The following is a 14,349-nucleotide window of genomic DNA, read 5'->3' as shown; positions in this document are numbered from 1 at the left end:
CTGCAAGGCTGCATTCCCAGGAGGTTAGGCATTCTTAGTCACAGGATGTTTACAGTTAAGAGAACAGGTTAATAATGTTTACCCAACAGACTCAGGACTTAACAGACCCAGGAAACGTCCTGATGTCCCAATATTTTTTTTTTTTTGAGATGGAGTCTCGCTCTGTCGCCCAGGCTGGAGTGCAGTGGTGTGATCTCAGCTCACTGCAAGCTCCGCCTCCCGTGTCCACACCATTCTCCTGCCTCAGTCTCTAGAGTAGCTGGGAATAAAGGGGCCTAACACCATGCCTGGTTAATTTTTTGTATTTTTAGTAGAGATGGGCTTTCACCGTGTTAGCCAGGATGGTCTCAATCTCCTGACCTCGTGATCCGCCCACCTCGGCCTCCCAAAGTGCTGAGATTACAGGTGTGAGCTACCGTGCCCAGCCCTGATTTCCCAATATCTTAAGAACGAAAGTATTCTTAGTTTAAGAGTAAGTTTTGCGGCCAGGCGCAGTGGCTCACGCCTGTAATCCCAGCACTTTGGGAGGCTGAGGTGGGCGGATCACCAGGTCAAGAGATCGAGACCATCCTGGCCAACATGGTAGGTACAACTCTCTCTCTACTAAAAATACAAAAATTAGCTGGGTGTGGTGGCACGTACCTGTGATCCCAGCTACTTGGGAGGCTGAGGCAGGAGAATCGCTTGAACCTGGGAGTTGGAGGTTGCACTGAGCAGAGATCACACCACTACACTGCAGCCTGGAGACAGAGTGAGACTGGCTCAAAAAAAAAAAAAAAAAATAGACTAGGCACGGTGGCTCATGCCTCTAATTCCAACACTTTGGGAGGCCGAGGCAGGTGGATCACGAGGTTAGGAGTTTGAGACCAGCCTGGCCAATATGGTGAAACCTCGTCTCTACTAAAAACACAAAAATTAGCTGGGCGTGGTGGTGCACACCTGTAGTCCCAGCTACTCAGGAGGCTGAGGCAGGAGAATCACTTGAATCTGGGAGGCAGAGGTTTCAGTGGGCCAAGATCACGCCACTGCACTCCAGCCTGGAAGACAGAGCAACACTCCATCCCAAAAAATATAAAAAAAAAAAAAAAAAAAAAAAGCATTAGGAGAAATACCTAATGTAGATGATGGGTTGATGGGTGAAGCAAACTACCATGGCACATGTATACCTATGTAACAAACCTGCATGTTCTGCACATGTATCCCAGAACTTAAAGTATATTAAAAAACAAAACGGCCAGGTGCGGTGGCTCATGCCTATAATCCCAACACTTTGGGAGGCCAAGGTGGGTGGATCACGAAGTCAGGAGATTGAGACCATTCTGGCCAACGTGGTGAAACCGTGTCTCTCCAAAAAATACAAAAATTAGCTGGGTGTGGTGATGTGCACCTGTAGTCCCAGCTACTTGGGAGGCTGAGGCAGAAGAATCACTTGAATCCACGAATCGGAGGTTGCAGTGGGCCGAGATTGCGTCACTGCACTCCAGCCTGGTGACAGAGCAAGACTCCGTCTCAAAAAAAAGTAAGTTTTGCTTTAAAGAAAATAATATAGATTCTTGAGAAGGACAGCAGTTACACAAAGAGGAACAATCCTTTGTCATGAGTGCTTGCAGCAGAGCACCCCTCCCCCATGACTTTTTGCTTTGTTACATATAAACAACCATGGTACCTAAGGAGGACGTGTTCCTCCTCCTGCTTTCGGGAATGCCCTACTCTTTCTATGGAGTAGTCATTCTTTTATTCCTTTTCTTTTCTTTTTTTTTTTTGAGACGGAGTTTCACTCTTGTCACCCAGGCTGGAGTGTAATGGCACGATCTCGGCTCACTGCAACCTCTGCCTCCTCGGTTCAAGCAATTCTCCTGCCTCAGCCTCCCAAGTAACTGGGATTACAGGTGTGCACCACCATGCCCAGCTAATTTTTGTATTATTATTAGAGACGAGGTTTCACCATGTTGGCCAGGCTGGTCTCAAACTCCTGAGCTCAGGTGATCCACCCACCTCAGCCTCCCAAAGTGCTGGGATTATAGGCGTGAGCCACTACGCCTGGCCTATTCCTTAATATACTTGCTTTCACTTTATTCTGTGGACTCGCCCCCGGATTCTTTCTTCTGCAAGATCCAAAAACCTTCTCTTAGGGTCTGGATCAGGACACCTTTCCAGTAACACAGCCATGTGGTAGGCAAGATGCTGGCATACTGGCTGGCATCCTTACTCACCATTGAATGACAGATTGATGGCCTCCAGGTAGTTTCCTTGTGCTGAGGTAGAATTGTCTCCTTGAGGAAAGCCCTCTGAAGCAAAATATACAAAAGAAAGAAAAACATCTCATGAAAGATGAACTCTCTCTTTTTTTTTTTTTGAGACAGAGTCTTGCTCTGTTGCCCATGCTGGAGTGCAGTGGTGCGATCTTGGCTCACTGCAATCTCCACCTCCCAGGTTCAAGCGATTCTCTTGCCTCAGCCTCCCGAGTAGCCGACTACGAGCATGTGCCACCACGCAAGGCTAATTTTTGTATTTTTAGTAAAGACAGGGTTTCACCATATTGATCAGGCTGGTCTTGAACTCCTGACCTCGTGATCCGCCCACCTTGGCCTCCCAAAGTGCTGGGATCACAGGTGTGAGCCACCGCACCCGGCCCAAAGATGAACTCTTAAATAAGTGGTGGCTGAGCATGGTGGCTCGCACCTGTAATCCCAGCACTTTGGGAGGTAGAGGCAGGAAGATTGCTTAAAATGAGGAGTTTGAAACCAGCCTGGTCAACACAGTGAGACTCTGTCTCTACAAAAAATGAAATAATTATCTGGGCATGGTAGTGTGTGCTTGGCATCCTAGCTACCCGGGAGATGGAGGCAGGAGGATTGCTTGAGCCCCAGGGGTTTAAAGTTAAAGTACGACTGCTCTACTCCAGTGCACCCTAGATGACAGAGTGAGACCCTGTCTCAAAAAAAAAAAAAAAAAAAAAAAAAAGTGGACGGCATCTGGCTCCACAAGGCCTCACTCCCTGTATGAGGGACACTGTTGAACTTACTGCATAACGAAATGTACAATTGGGATCCAAATGGAAACAGAAACCTGATCAAAAGCCGAAACTGCACACGGCCATAGGAGAGATATAAGCACAAATCTCTCCTCTGTCTCCCAGACCCTTCCTACACTTCCTGTCCCACTGCACCTTCTATTACATGAAAGCAGTACCTGCCTGTTCCAGTCGCACCAACACTGGATACTGGATGAAGAGTTTTTTAATGGTCACGAGAAGTGAAGTCCATTCTTCTCTTCTCTCATTCTGCACCACCACTCTGAAAAGAGTATTATCATAAAATGGATATTGAGCAGCTGATATGGTTTGGCTCTGTCGCTCCCAAACTGCATCTCAAATTGTAATTCCTATGTGTCAAGGGAGGAACCTAGTGGGAGGTGATTGGATCATGGGGGCGGTTTCCCCCATGCTGTTCTTGTGATAGTGAGGGAGTTCTCATGACATCTGACGGTTTAAAAGGGGCACTTTCCCCTGTGCTTGCTCTTTTTCCTGCTTCACCATGGTAAGACGTGTCTTGCTTCCCCTTCGCCTTCCACCGTGATTGTAAGTTTCCAGAGGCCTCCACAGCCATGCAGAACCATGAGTCAATTAAATCTTTTTTCTTTATAAATTACCCAGTCTTGGGTATGTCTTTATAGCAGTGAGAAAATGGACTAATACAGCAACTTTAAATACAGAACATCAGGTTCCTTACAAGGTTTCAAAAAGAGTGTAATTGGAGTACAGTGAGCCAAGATCACACCACTGCACTCCAGCCTAGGTGAAAGAGCGAGACTCTGTCTCAAAAAACAAACAAAAGACTCAGTGAGCTTATTTTTCTGCCAATCCAATTGGGAAAGAAGCATTAAAAAAAAAGATGCTGGGTGCAATAGCTCATACTTGCAATTCCAGCACTTTAGGAGGCTGAGGCAGGTGGATAAAGAGATCAGGAGTTCAAGACCAGCCTGGCCAACATGGTAAAACCCCGTTTCTACTAAAAATACAAAAATTAGCTGGGTATGGTGGCAGGCACCTGTAATCCCAGCTACTTGGAAGGCTGAGGCAGGAGAATCACTTGAACCCAGGAGGCGGACGTTTCAGTGAGCCGAGATGGAGCCACTGCACTCCAGGCTGGGAGACACAGCGCAACTCCATCTCAAAAACAAAAAACAAAAAACAAAAAAAAAACCTTCAGTGTTGGTGAGGACACAGAAATTGCTGCTAGGAAAACAGGATCTTCTACTTTAATGGAGGGTACATTGGCTGTACAAATAGCCTTTACAACACAGACCATCCTTTGACCTAATAGCTCCATTTCTGAGAATTTATAATAAAAACTAAAGATATGCTTAAAAACTTATCTGTAAGAATGTTCACTGGCAATACTGTTGAGAATAGCGAAAAGCTGGAAGTCACCTCAATTTTCAACAATACTAACCCAATGTAATTTCTACTTAGAAATAAAAAATGATGGCCGGGCGCGGTGGCTCAAGCCTGTAATCCCAGCACTTTGGGAGGCCGAGGCGGGCGGATCACGAGGTCAGGAGATCGAGACCATCCTGGCTGACACGGTGAAACCCCGTCTCTACTAAAAAATACAAAAAAAACTAGCCGGGCGAGGTGGCGGGCGCCTGTAGTCCCAGCTACTGGGGAGGCTGAGGCAGGAGAATTGCGTGAACCCGGGAGGCGGAGCCTGCAGTGAGCTGAGATCCAGCCACTGCACTCCAGCCTGGGCGGGAGAGCGAGACTCCGTCTCAAAAAAAAAAAAAAAAAAAAAGAAATAAAAAATGATACAGTGGGCTGGGCGCAGTGGCTCACACCCATAATTCCAGCACTGTGGGAGGCCAAGGTGGGCAGATCATGAAGTCAGGAGATCGAGACCATTCTGGCTAACACGGTCAAGCCTGTCTCTACTAAAAAAAAAACAAAAAAATTAGCCAGGTATGGTGGCTGGCGCCTGTAGTCCCAGCTACTTGGGAGGCTGAGGCAGGAGAATGGTGCGGACCCAGGAAGCAGAGCTTGCAGTGAGCCGAGATCACACCACTGCACTCCAGGCTGGGCAAAAGAGCGAGACTCTGTCTCAAAACAAAAAAGATACTATGGAAGTAGGGTGTTTAACATGGATTGGCATTTGTGACAAAGTAGAAAATGAAGGTTTATGGCCGGGCACGGTGGCTCATGCCTGTAATCCCAGCATTTGAAGAGGGCGAGGTAGCGGGATCACCTGAGGTCAGGAGTTCGAGACCAGCCTGACCAACATGGAGAAACCTCGTCTCTACTAAAAATACAAAATTAGCTGGGTGTGGTGGCGCATGCGTGTAATCCCAGCTACACGAGAGGCTGAGGCAAGAGAATCGCTTGAACGCAGGAGGCAGAGGTTACGGTGAGCTGAGATCGTGTCACTGCACTCCAGACTGGGCAATAAGAGCAAAACTCCGTCTCAAAAACAAAAAAGAAAAAGAAATAAAATGAAGGTTTAAAACACATAAAAAGGGAACCACGTGGGCCGGGCGCGGTGGCTCACACCTGTAATCCCAGCACTCTGGGAGGCCGAGGCAGGTGGATCACCTGAGGTCAGGAGTTCGAGACCGGCCTGGCCAACATGGTGAAACCCAGTCTGTATTAAAAATACAAAAATTAACCGGGCACGGTGGTGGGTACCTGTAATCCCAGCTACTCACGAAGCTGAGGCAGGATAATCACTTGAACACGGGATGCAAAGTTTGCAGTGAGTTGAGATTGCACCACTGCACTCCAGTCTGGGTGACAGCAAGACACTGTCTCAAAAAGAAATAAAAACAATAAAACATGTAAAAAAATCACATGGAGGCCTGGCATGGGTGGATCACCTGAGGTCAGGAGTTCAAGAACAGCCTGGCCAAGACGGTGAAACCCCGTCTCTACTAAAAATACAAAAATTAGCCTGGCGTGACGGTGGACGCCCGCAATCCCAGCTACTCCGGAGGCTGAAGCAGGGAATTGCTTGAACCCGGGAGGTGGAGGCTGCAGTGAGCCAAGATTGCACCACTGTACTCCAGCCTGTGCAACACAGCAAGACTCCCTCTCAAAGAAAAAAAAAAAATCACATGCGGCCGGGCGCGGTGGCTCAAGCCTGTAATCCCAGCACTTTGGGAGGCCGAGACGGGTGGTTCACGAGGTCAGGAGATCGAGACCAACCTGGTGAACATGGTGAAACCCCGTCTCTACTAAAAAATACAAAAAACTAGCCGGGCGAGGTGGCGGCGCCTGTAGTCCCAGCTACTCGGGAGGCTGAGGCAGGAGAATGGCGTGAACCCGGGAGGCAGAGCTTGCAGTGAGCTGAGATCCGGCCACTGCAACTCCAGCCCGGGAGACAGAGCGAGACTCCGTCTCAAAAAAAAAAAAAAAAAAAAATCACATGCAATTTGCGATCATATCTTGTGAAAACTAATTTTTCTCCTAAATACAGATAATAGGGGTTGATTTACCAACATAATGAAGACTGTATTCGGGAGATGGAATTGAGTGTGCTTTGAATTCCTCTCTACTTAACTATACTTTGGTGTGCTTTTATAGTTGTTGTTGTTGTTGTTGTTGTTTCTGAGACAGGGTATCACTATGTCACTCAGGCTAGAGTGCAGTGGCATGATCTTGGCTCGCTGCAGACTCAACTTCCAAGGCTCAAGTAATCCTCCCAAATAGCTGAAACCATGGGCACGCACCACCGTGCCCAGCTAATTTTTTGCATTTTTTGTAGAGACAGGATTTTTCCATGTTGACCTGGCTGGTTTCAAACTCCTGAGCTCAGGCAATGTGCCTGGCTTGGCTTCCCAAAGTGCTGGGATTATAGGCATCAGCCACCACGCCTGGCCTATTTTGTGATTTTCCTAAAATGAACCTGTATTGTTTTTGCAGTAAGAAAAAGATAACCAGTTTCTCTCAGTAAGAAAAAGATAGCCAGTTTCTCTCAATCTAAAAAATGTTGAGGATGACTTTGTAATGACATAAACTTTCATATATTAAAAATATATAGTCACATACACCTAAAAATCTACATTCGTAATTCACACATTCATGCCTTATATAGTACTTTCTATAACTGATTATGCTCAAACTAATTCATATTCATTATACAGATAAAACTTCATATACTGTTAAGCCAAAAGAGCTCTCATGGTTCCTGGAATTCACTGAATTAGAGGTATGCAGAATTCATCTGCATAAGGGGATGAGTGGAGGTGTCAGTACAGCACAGGGCCCATCACTTTCATAAAATTCTCCAAGGGGTACAGGATCCAACAGAAGATGAACAAATAATCTAAAATATAATCCGTATGAGGCTGAGGAATACAGTGGTCAAAAAGCACAGACTCTGAACTAGATTGACTGTGTCAAGTCCATGCTCCACCGCTTAATATGTTATGGACTTTGGATAAGTTATTGAAACTCTGTGTCCAAGTTTCCACATCTGTAAAATGGGGTAACAGTATCTATCCCATAGGGATGCAGCGATATTTAAATGAATCAAGTGATGTAAAGTGCTTAGAAGAGTAACTCATTCATGCTAAGTCCCGACAAAACAGTAACTGTTACTATCTGATTACCATCTCAATAAGATAGTGGTGTCAGCCGGGCGTGGTGGCTCCGGCCTATAATTGCAGCACTTTGGGAGGCCAAGGCAGGTGGATGACCTGAGTTCAGGATTGGAGACCAGGCTGGCCAACATAGCAAAACCGCATCTCTAACAAAAATTTTAAAAAATTAGCCAGGCATGGTCGCGGGTGCCTGTAGTCCCAGCTACTGGGGAGGCTGAGACACGAGAATCCCTTGAACTTGGGAGGCGGAGTTTGCAATGAGCTTACATGACCACTGCACTCCAGCCTGGGCGACAGAGTGAAACTGTGTCTCAGAAAAAAAAAAAAAAGGCCAGGCGTGGTGGCTCACGCCTGTAATCCCAGCACTTTGGGAGGCGGAGGCGGGCAGATCATGAGGTCAGGAGATGGAGACCATCCTGGCTACCATGGTGAAACCCCATCTCTACTAAAAATACAAAAAACAATTAGCCAGACGTGGTGGCGGGTGCCTGTAGTCCCAGCTACTCAGGAGGCTGAGGCAGGAGAACGGCGTGAACCCAGGAGGGGGAGCTTGCAGTGAGCCGAGACTGTGCCACTTCACTCCAGCCTGGGCGACAGGGAGACCCCGTCTCAAACAAACAAAATAATAATGTTAAACATAATAATGATATTCTTGTCAGATATAAAAATGCCTTTTTTGAACATGTATAGGAATAAAATGTTACAATATTCATAATTTACTTAGTCGGTGGCACTGAAAAAACCAGATGAATTAAATATGACAAAATAATAACTGTTAAATTCAGATATTGGGTATATGGACTCATTATATTATTTGTTCTTCTTTTCTGAATGATGAAGTTTTTCACAATAGAACATTTAGAAGGTCTAAATGCAATGTGGTATCTTGGATTAGACACGGCAAGTACACGAGTGCTAAAATCTGAAAAACATCTGAATTTACTTAATAGTAATGTACCAATGTTAACATAGTTTTCACAAATGTAACTTGGTTATGAAATGTTAACATTAGAGGAAACAGAGCAAAGAGTATACAGGAACTGTACTACCTTTGAAACTTCTCTATAAATCTAAAGTCATTTCAAAATCAAAAGGTTTATTTATTCTTTTTTGTTTGTTTGTTTTTGGAGACAGGGTCTCTCTCCCAGGTTAGGGTGCAGTGGTGTGATCTCAGCTCACTGCAACCTCCACCTCCCAGGCTCAAGTGATCCTCCCACCTCAGCCTCCCAAGTAGCTAGGACAACAGGTAGCTAATTTTTTTGTATTTTTGGTACAGGGTTTTGCCACGTTGCCCAAGCTGGCATTTTTTTAAGTTAGGAAAGAAACAACTAATAAATAAATTAAAAGTACAGGAAAGCACCCAAACATACTTGTAAAAGTCTTCATAGAATCTCCCCTTATGATCCTGTCGAATTGAGGCTCGGTTTATCTCAGGAAATTCATCTGAAATAGAGAAAATGGAGTATGTAGTTCAGGTTGAGAAAAGAAATTCAGTTTTGTCAGCTTCCCCTTCTGGGTTAAAGACTTGCATCATGGGTCAGGCGCGGTGGCTCACGCCTGTAATCCCAGCACTTTGAGAGGCCAAGGCAGGTGGATCACGAGGTCAGGAGATCAAGACCATCCTGGCTAACATGGTGAAACCCCATCTCTACTAAAAATACAAAAAACTTAGCCAGGCATAGTGGCGGGCACCTGTAGTCCCATTTGCTGGGGAGGCTGAGGCAGGAGAATGGCCTGAACCTGGGAGGCAGAGCTTGCAGTGAGCTGAGATCACGCCACTGCACTCCAGCCGGGGCAATAGAGCAAGACTTTGTCTCAAAAAAAAAAAAAAAAGATTTGCATCCCAAAAAATTAAACATAACTGTCCAATTTTTTTTTTTTTTTTTTTTTTTTTTGAGACAAGGTCTTGCTCTGTCACCCAGGCTGGAGTGCAGTGGCAAGATCTCAGCTTACTGCAACCTCTGCCTCCTGAGTTCAAGCGACTCTCCTGCCTCAGCCTCCTGGGTTGCTGGGACTACAGGTGCATACCACCACACCTGGCTCATTTTTGTATTTTTAGTAGAGATGGGGTTTCACCATGTTGGCCAGGCTGGTCTTCAACTCCCGACCTCAGGTGATCTGCCCACCTCAGCCTCCCAAAGTTGTGGGATTACAGGCGTGAGCCACTGTGCCCAGCCAACTGTCTTTTAAGTTGGTTTTAAGATGAATCACAGCCCACAGACCTCTTGCATCCACTAATGGACTGTGCTACTTTCCTTTTTACACCGTCCTCATAACAGAAAAGATGGGAACGGTGGAAAAGCGCAACGAGGAAAAAAATGAGAGGGAATGGCTGGGGTGGGGTTGGGGGAAGCCTAATAAAAAAACAACTGTAGGAGAGAAAGAGTTACTCACCAACAGATTTTGCATCATAGAAAGTTCTAGAAAACAGGACCACTGTCACCTCATGACTACAGTTCTTCTCCTAAGCATGAGTACAGAACAACAGGGTTAACGTTTGTTTCATCTACTTCACTATGAAGCAGACTGCATGCACATAATTTTTTTTTTTTTTTTTTGAGATGAGTCTTAACTCTGTCACCAGGCTGGAGTGCAAAGGCACAATCTCAGCTCACTGCAACCTCCGCCTCCTGGGTTCAAGCAATTCTCCTGGCTTAGCCTCCCAAGTAGCTGGGACTTTAGGAGTGTATCACCATGCCCAGCTAATTTTTGTATTTTGAGTAGAGACGGGGTTTTACCATGTTGGCCAGGATGGTCTCGATCTCCCGATCTCATGATCCTCCTGCCTCAGTCTCCCAAAGTGCTGGGATTACAGGTGTGAGCCATCATGCCCAGCCTTATTCTTTTTTTTTTTTTTTGAGGCAGAGTCTCACTCAGTTGCCCAGTCTGGAGTGCAGTAGCACGATCTCAGCTCACTGCAGCCTCCACCTCCCAGGTTTAAGCAATTCTCCTGCCTCAGCCTCCCGAGTAGCTGGGGTTACAGACATGGGCCACCACACCCAGGTAATTTTTGTATTTTTAGAAGAGACAAGATTTTACCATGTTGGCCAGGCTGGTCTCAAACTTGTGGCCTCAAGTGATCGGCCTGCCTCGGCCTCCCAAAGTGCTGGGATTATAGGTGTGAGGCCCAGCTGCACATAATATTCTTAATCCAGGTGGCTTAGCAGCAGTGCACAATATTGAATAGCTTCATGTAACTACATGCTGCAGTGCAGGAGACAGAGTACTGCTGGGAGTCAGAAGACCTAGATGGAGTCCTGGCCCTGAAACTTGCCACTATGTGACCTTGGGAAAGTTACCTAAAGTGCCGGGAATGTGGAAAGTGATTGGAAAGCTGCAAATCAGCAGTAAATAATGGTCACTGTCTCCCAGTTCCCGAAAAGCTGGGACTACAGACAAGCACCACCAGGCCCAGATAATTTTTGCATTTTTTGTAAAGACAGGGTTTCTGCTGGGCGTGGTGGCTCACGCCTGTAATCACAGTGCTTTGGGAGGCTGAGGCAGGTGGATCACTTGAGGTCAGGAGTTTGAGACCAGCCTGGCCAACATGGCGAAACTCTACATTACCCAGGCAATGTGGCGCGCGCCTAAAGTCACAGCCACTCGGGAGGGTGAGGCAGGATAATCACTTGAACCCAGGAGGTGGAGACTGCAGTGAGCCAAGATTGTGCCATTGCACTCCAGGCTGGGCAACAGAGCAAGACACCGTCCAAAAAAAAAAGAAAGAAAAAAAAAAGAGAGATAAGAGTTTCATCATAATCCCCAGGCTCGGCTCAAGTGATCCACTAGCCTTGGCAAAGTGCTGGGATTACAGGCGTGAGCCACAATGCCAGGCCTACAGTGTTTTTTAATTTCTGCAGAACTGTGGTCTAGGGAACAAGAACAGCACCCATGGTGGTGGATTTAAGAATCAAAGACACTCCCACACCCTACTTGTCTCATAGGACAAGGGTGGAGGTTTGCTCCAGACTCAGTGGTATAAGCCAAGGCAAAGAACTACCTTTGGACAGCAACGGGGACTAAAGAGAATAAACATTTCTATGGAGTCTGGAGATCAATATCCTGGAAGTAGGGTGTTTACAAATGAATATGAAAAGTGGCTTGCACCAGTGAGCTAGCAAGTTCAGTTTCAGTTCCTCCTGGGTCTCTGAAGACAACAGCCTCTACTAACCAACCCCATCTTTATCCCAAGTACGCTTAGTGACTAAAGAATTCAGCACTCACTATATATAAGGCACATAATATAATGCACATTTCATAAATGTATCTCAAGTGGACAGAAATTCCTAAATACAAGCCACAGTACCAAGAGCAGAGTGCTAGGAAACAGCAGACCTTCACTGACTACCAATTAATTCACTGGACTCCAAGAGCTCCAAACTCAGCACCCTTATCTAATTTTAGTGCAAGTGATATACAGGAAAACACAATGGGCTCACAACGGGCTGACGTGGGCATGGAGTGTCTCAATTCATAAGCGATGTGATGAGAGGGTCTATTATTATCTTCATTTTGCAGCTGAAGAAATGGAGCCTCAGAGACTAATCCTTGGAGATGAAAAAGCTAATCAGCCAGGCATAGTGGCCTGCGCCTGTAGTCCCAACTACTGAGGAGGATTAAGTGAGAGGATCCTTGGAGCCCAGGAGTTCAAGACCAGCCTGAGCAGCATAGCAAGACCCTGTCTCTTAATTTAAAAAAAAAAAAAAAAAGCAAGCTAACGAGATCATTTAAAACCCAGTCTGCCTTAATACAAACTCTACTCTTTTACATTACATCATGTGACTTCAAATACTTTTTCATCAAAACGTTTTCATGTGAAATCAAGGTGGGATAATTGAATGAAATAATTTTTTAATAGTGGTAAAACACATATACATATTGCCATTGTGACATTTAATACATTCACCATGTTGTATAACTATCACCATTATTTAAATCCAAAACATTTTCATCACCCCAACAGGAAATCCCAAACTGATTAAACAGTCACTCCCCACCCTCAGTTCCTGGCAACCACTGATCTCTATATTATATATTTACCTATTCTGGACATTTCATATACATAAGATCCTATGATTTGTATTTGATCCACTATGTCTGGCTTCTCTCACTTAGCACGTGTTCAAGATTCATCTATGCTGTAGCATGTGTTAGTACTTCATTCTTCTTTATGGCAGACTACTACTATATTGTATGGATATACATTTTATTTATCTATACTTTAGCTGAAAGACATTTGTTATTTCTGTTATCCTACTTTTTAGCTAACATGAATAATGCTGTCAAGAATATGTAATCGAGCACTTTGGGAGGCCAAGGTGGGCAGATCACTTGAGGCCAGGAGTTCGAGATCAGCCTGGCCAACATGATGAAACCACATCACTACTAAAAATACAAAAATTAGCAGGGTAAGGTGGCGCACACCTATAATCCCAACTACTTGGCAGGCTGAGGGACGAGAATCGCTTGAACCTGGGAGGTGGAGGTTGCAGTGAGCCATGTTTGAGATTGCAGCACTGCCCTCCAGTCTGGGCGACAGAGCAAGACTCTGTCTCAAAAAATACATAAATAAATAAAATAAAGAATATGGGACCAGGCACAGTGGCTCACCCCTATAATCCCAGCACTTTGGGAGGCCGAGGCTGGCAGATAACCTGAGGTCAGAAGTTCGAGACCAGCCCGGCCCACATGGTGAAACCCCATCTCTACTAAAAATACAAAAAAATTAGCTGGACATAGCAGTAGGCGCCTGTAATCTCAGCTACTTGGGAGACTGAGGCAGGAGAATTGCTTGAACCCAGGAGGCAGTGGTTGCAGTGGGCCAAGATTGCACCATTGCACTCCAGCCTGGGCAACAAGAGCAAAACTCTGTCTCAAAAAGAAAAAAAGAAAAAAAAGAATATGGGCTAGGCACTGTAGCTCATGTCTGTAATCTCAGCACATTGGGAGGCCAAGGTGGGAAGATCACTTAAGCTCAGGAGTTCGAGATCTGCCTGGATAACATAGTGAGACCTCATTTCCACCAAAAAAAAAAAAAAAAAAAAAAGTAGCAGGGCATAGTGGCACATGCTTGTAGTCCCAGCTACCCAGGAGGCTGAGAAGGGATGGCCCCTTGAGCTTGGGCAATCAAGGCTGCAGTGAGCTATGATTGTGCCACGGCACTCTAGCCTGGGCAACATGGCGAGACTCTGTCTCAAAAAATATATATACACGTATATAGTCATCCTAGTGGGTGTGAAGCAGCATTTCATTGTGGTATTGGTTTGCATTTTCCTAAAGACTAATGATCTTGAGCATCTTTTCATGTACTTGTTGGACATGAGAAATGTCTATTCAAGTCCTTTGCCCATTTGTTTTTATTTTTTTGTTTAATAATTTTAATTATTTTTTAATTTTTATGGGTACATAGTAGGTGTTTATATCTGTGGGGTACATGAGATGTTTGATACAGGCATGTAATGTGAAATAATCACATCATGGAGAATGGGGCAGCCTTTGCCCATTTGTCAATTAGGGTTTTTTCTTTTCTTTCTTGAGTTATAGAAGTTCTATGTATTTTCTGGATAACAGACTTTTATCAGAAGATCATTTGCAAATATTTTCTCCCATTCTGTGGGTTGCCTTCTTTTTTTTTTTTAAGAGACAGGGTCTCACTCTGTCCTGTCACCCAGGTTGGAGTGCAGTGGTACAATCGTACTGTAACCTCAAATTCCTGTGCTCAAGGGATCCTCTCGCCTCAGCCTCTTGAGTAGCTGAGAC

General features: G+C 45.3%; 1 protein-coding gene across 25 annotated transcripts in view; it reads right to left on the bottom strand.

Annotated features, from left to right (window-relative positions):
- The window catches only part of LOC105487290 (DEP domain containing 5, GATOR1 subcomplex subunit), a 164,564-nt gene that overhangs the window by 117,856 nt on the left and 32,359 nt on the right, over positions 1 to 14,349 (bottom strand). For all 25 annotated transcript variants that reach the window (XR_011614075.1, XR_011614077.1, XR_011614073.1 and 22 more), the window contains 4 exons: positions 9,985 to 10,054; positions 8,961 to 9,033; positions 3,193 to 3,296; positions 2,214 to 2,288 (listed from right to left, as the gene is read on the bottom strand). Coding sequence is in view for 21 of the 25 variants with exons in the window: in XM_071080449.1 (XP_070936550.1) it covers positions 2,214 to 2,288; positions 3,193 to 3,296; positions 8,961 to 9,033; positions 9,985 to 10,054 (322 nt within the window). In the remaining 4 variants the exon portion in view is untranslated. The remainder of the gene's footprint in view (positions 1 to 2,213; positions 2,289 to 3,192; positions 3,297 to 8,960; positions 9,034 to 9,984; positions 10,055 to 14,349) is intronic.

This window comes from Macaca nemestrina, chromosome 15, assembly GCF_043159975.1.
Source record: "Macaca nemestrina isolate mMacNem1 chromosome 15, mMacNem.hap1, whole genome shotgun sequence".
Taxonomy (NCBI): Eukaryota; Metazoa; Chordata; class Mammalia; order Primates; family Cercopithecidae; genus Macaca; species Macaca nemestrina.
The sequence above is the reverse complement of the archived record's forward strand: the minus strand, read 5'-3'. Positions and strand labels throughout refer to the sequence as shown.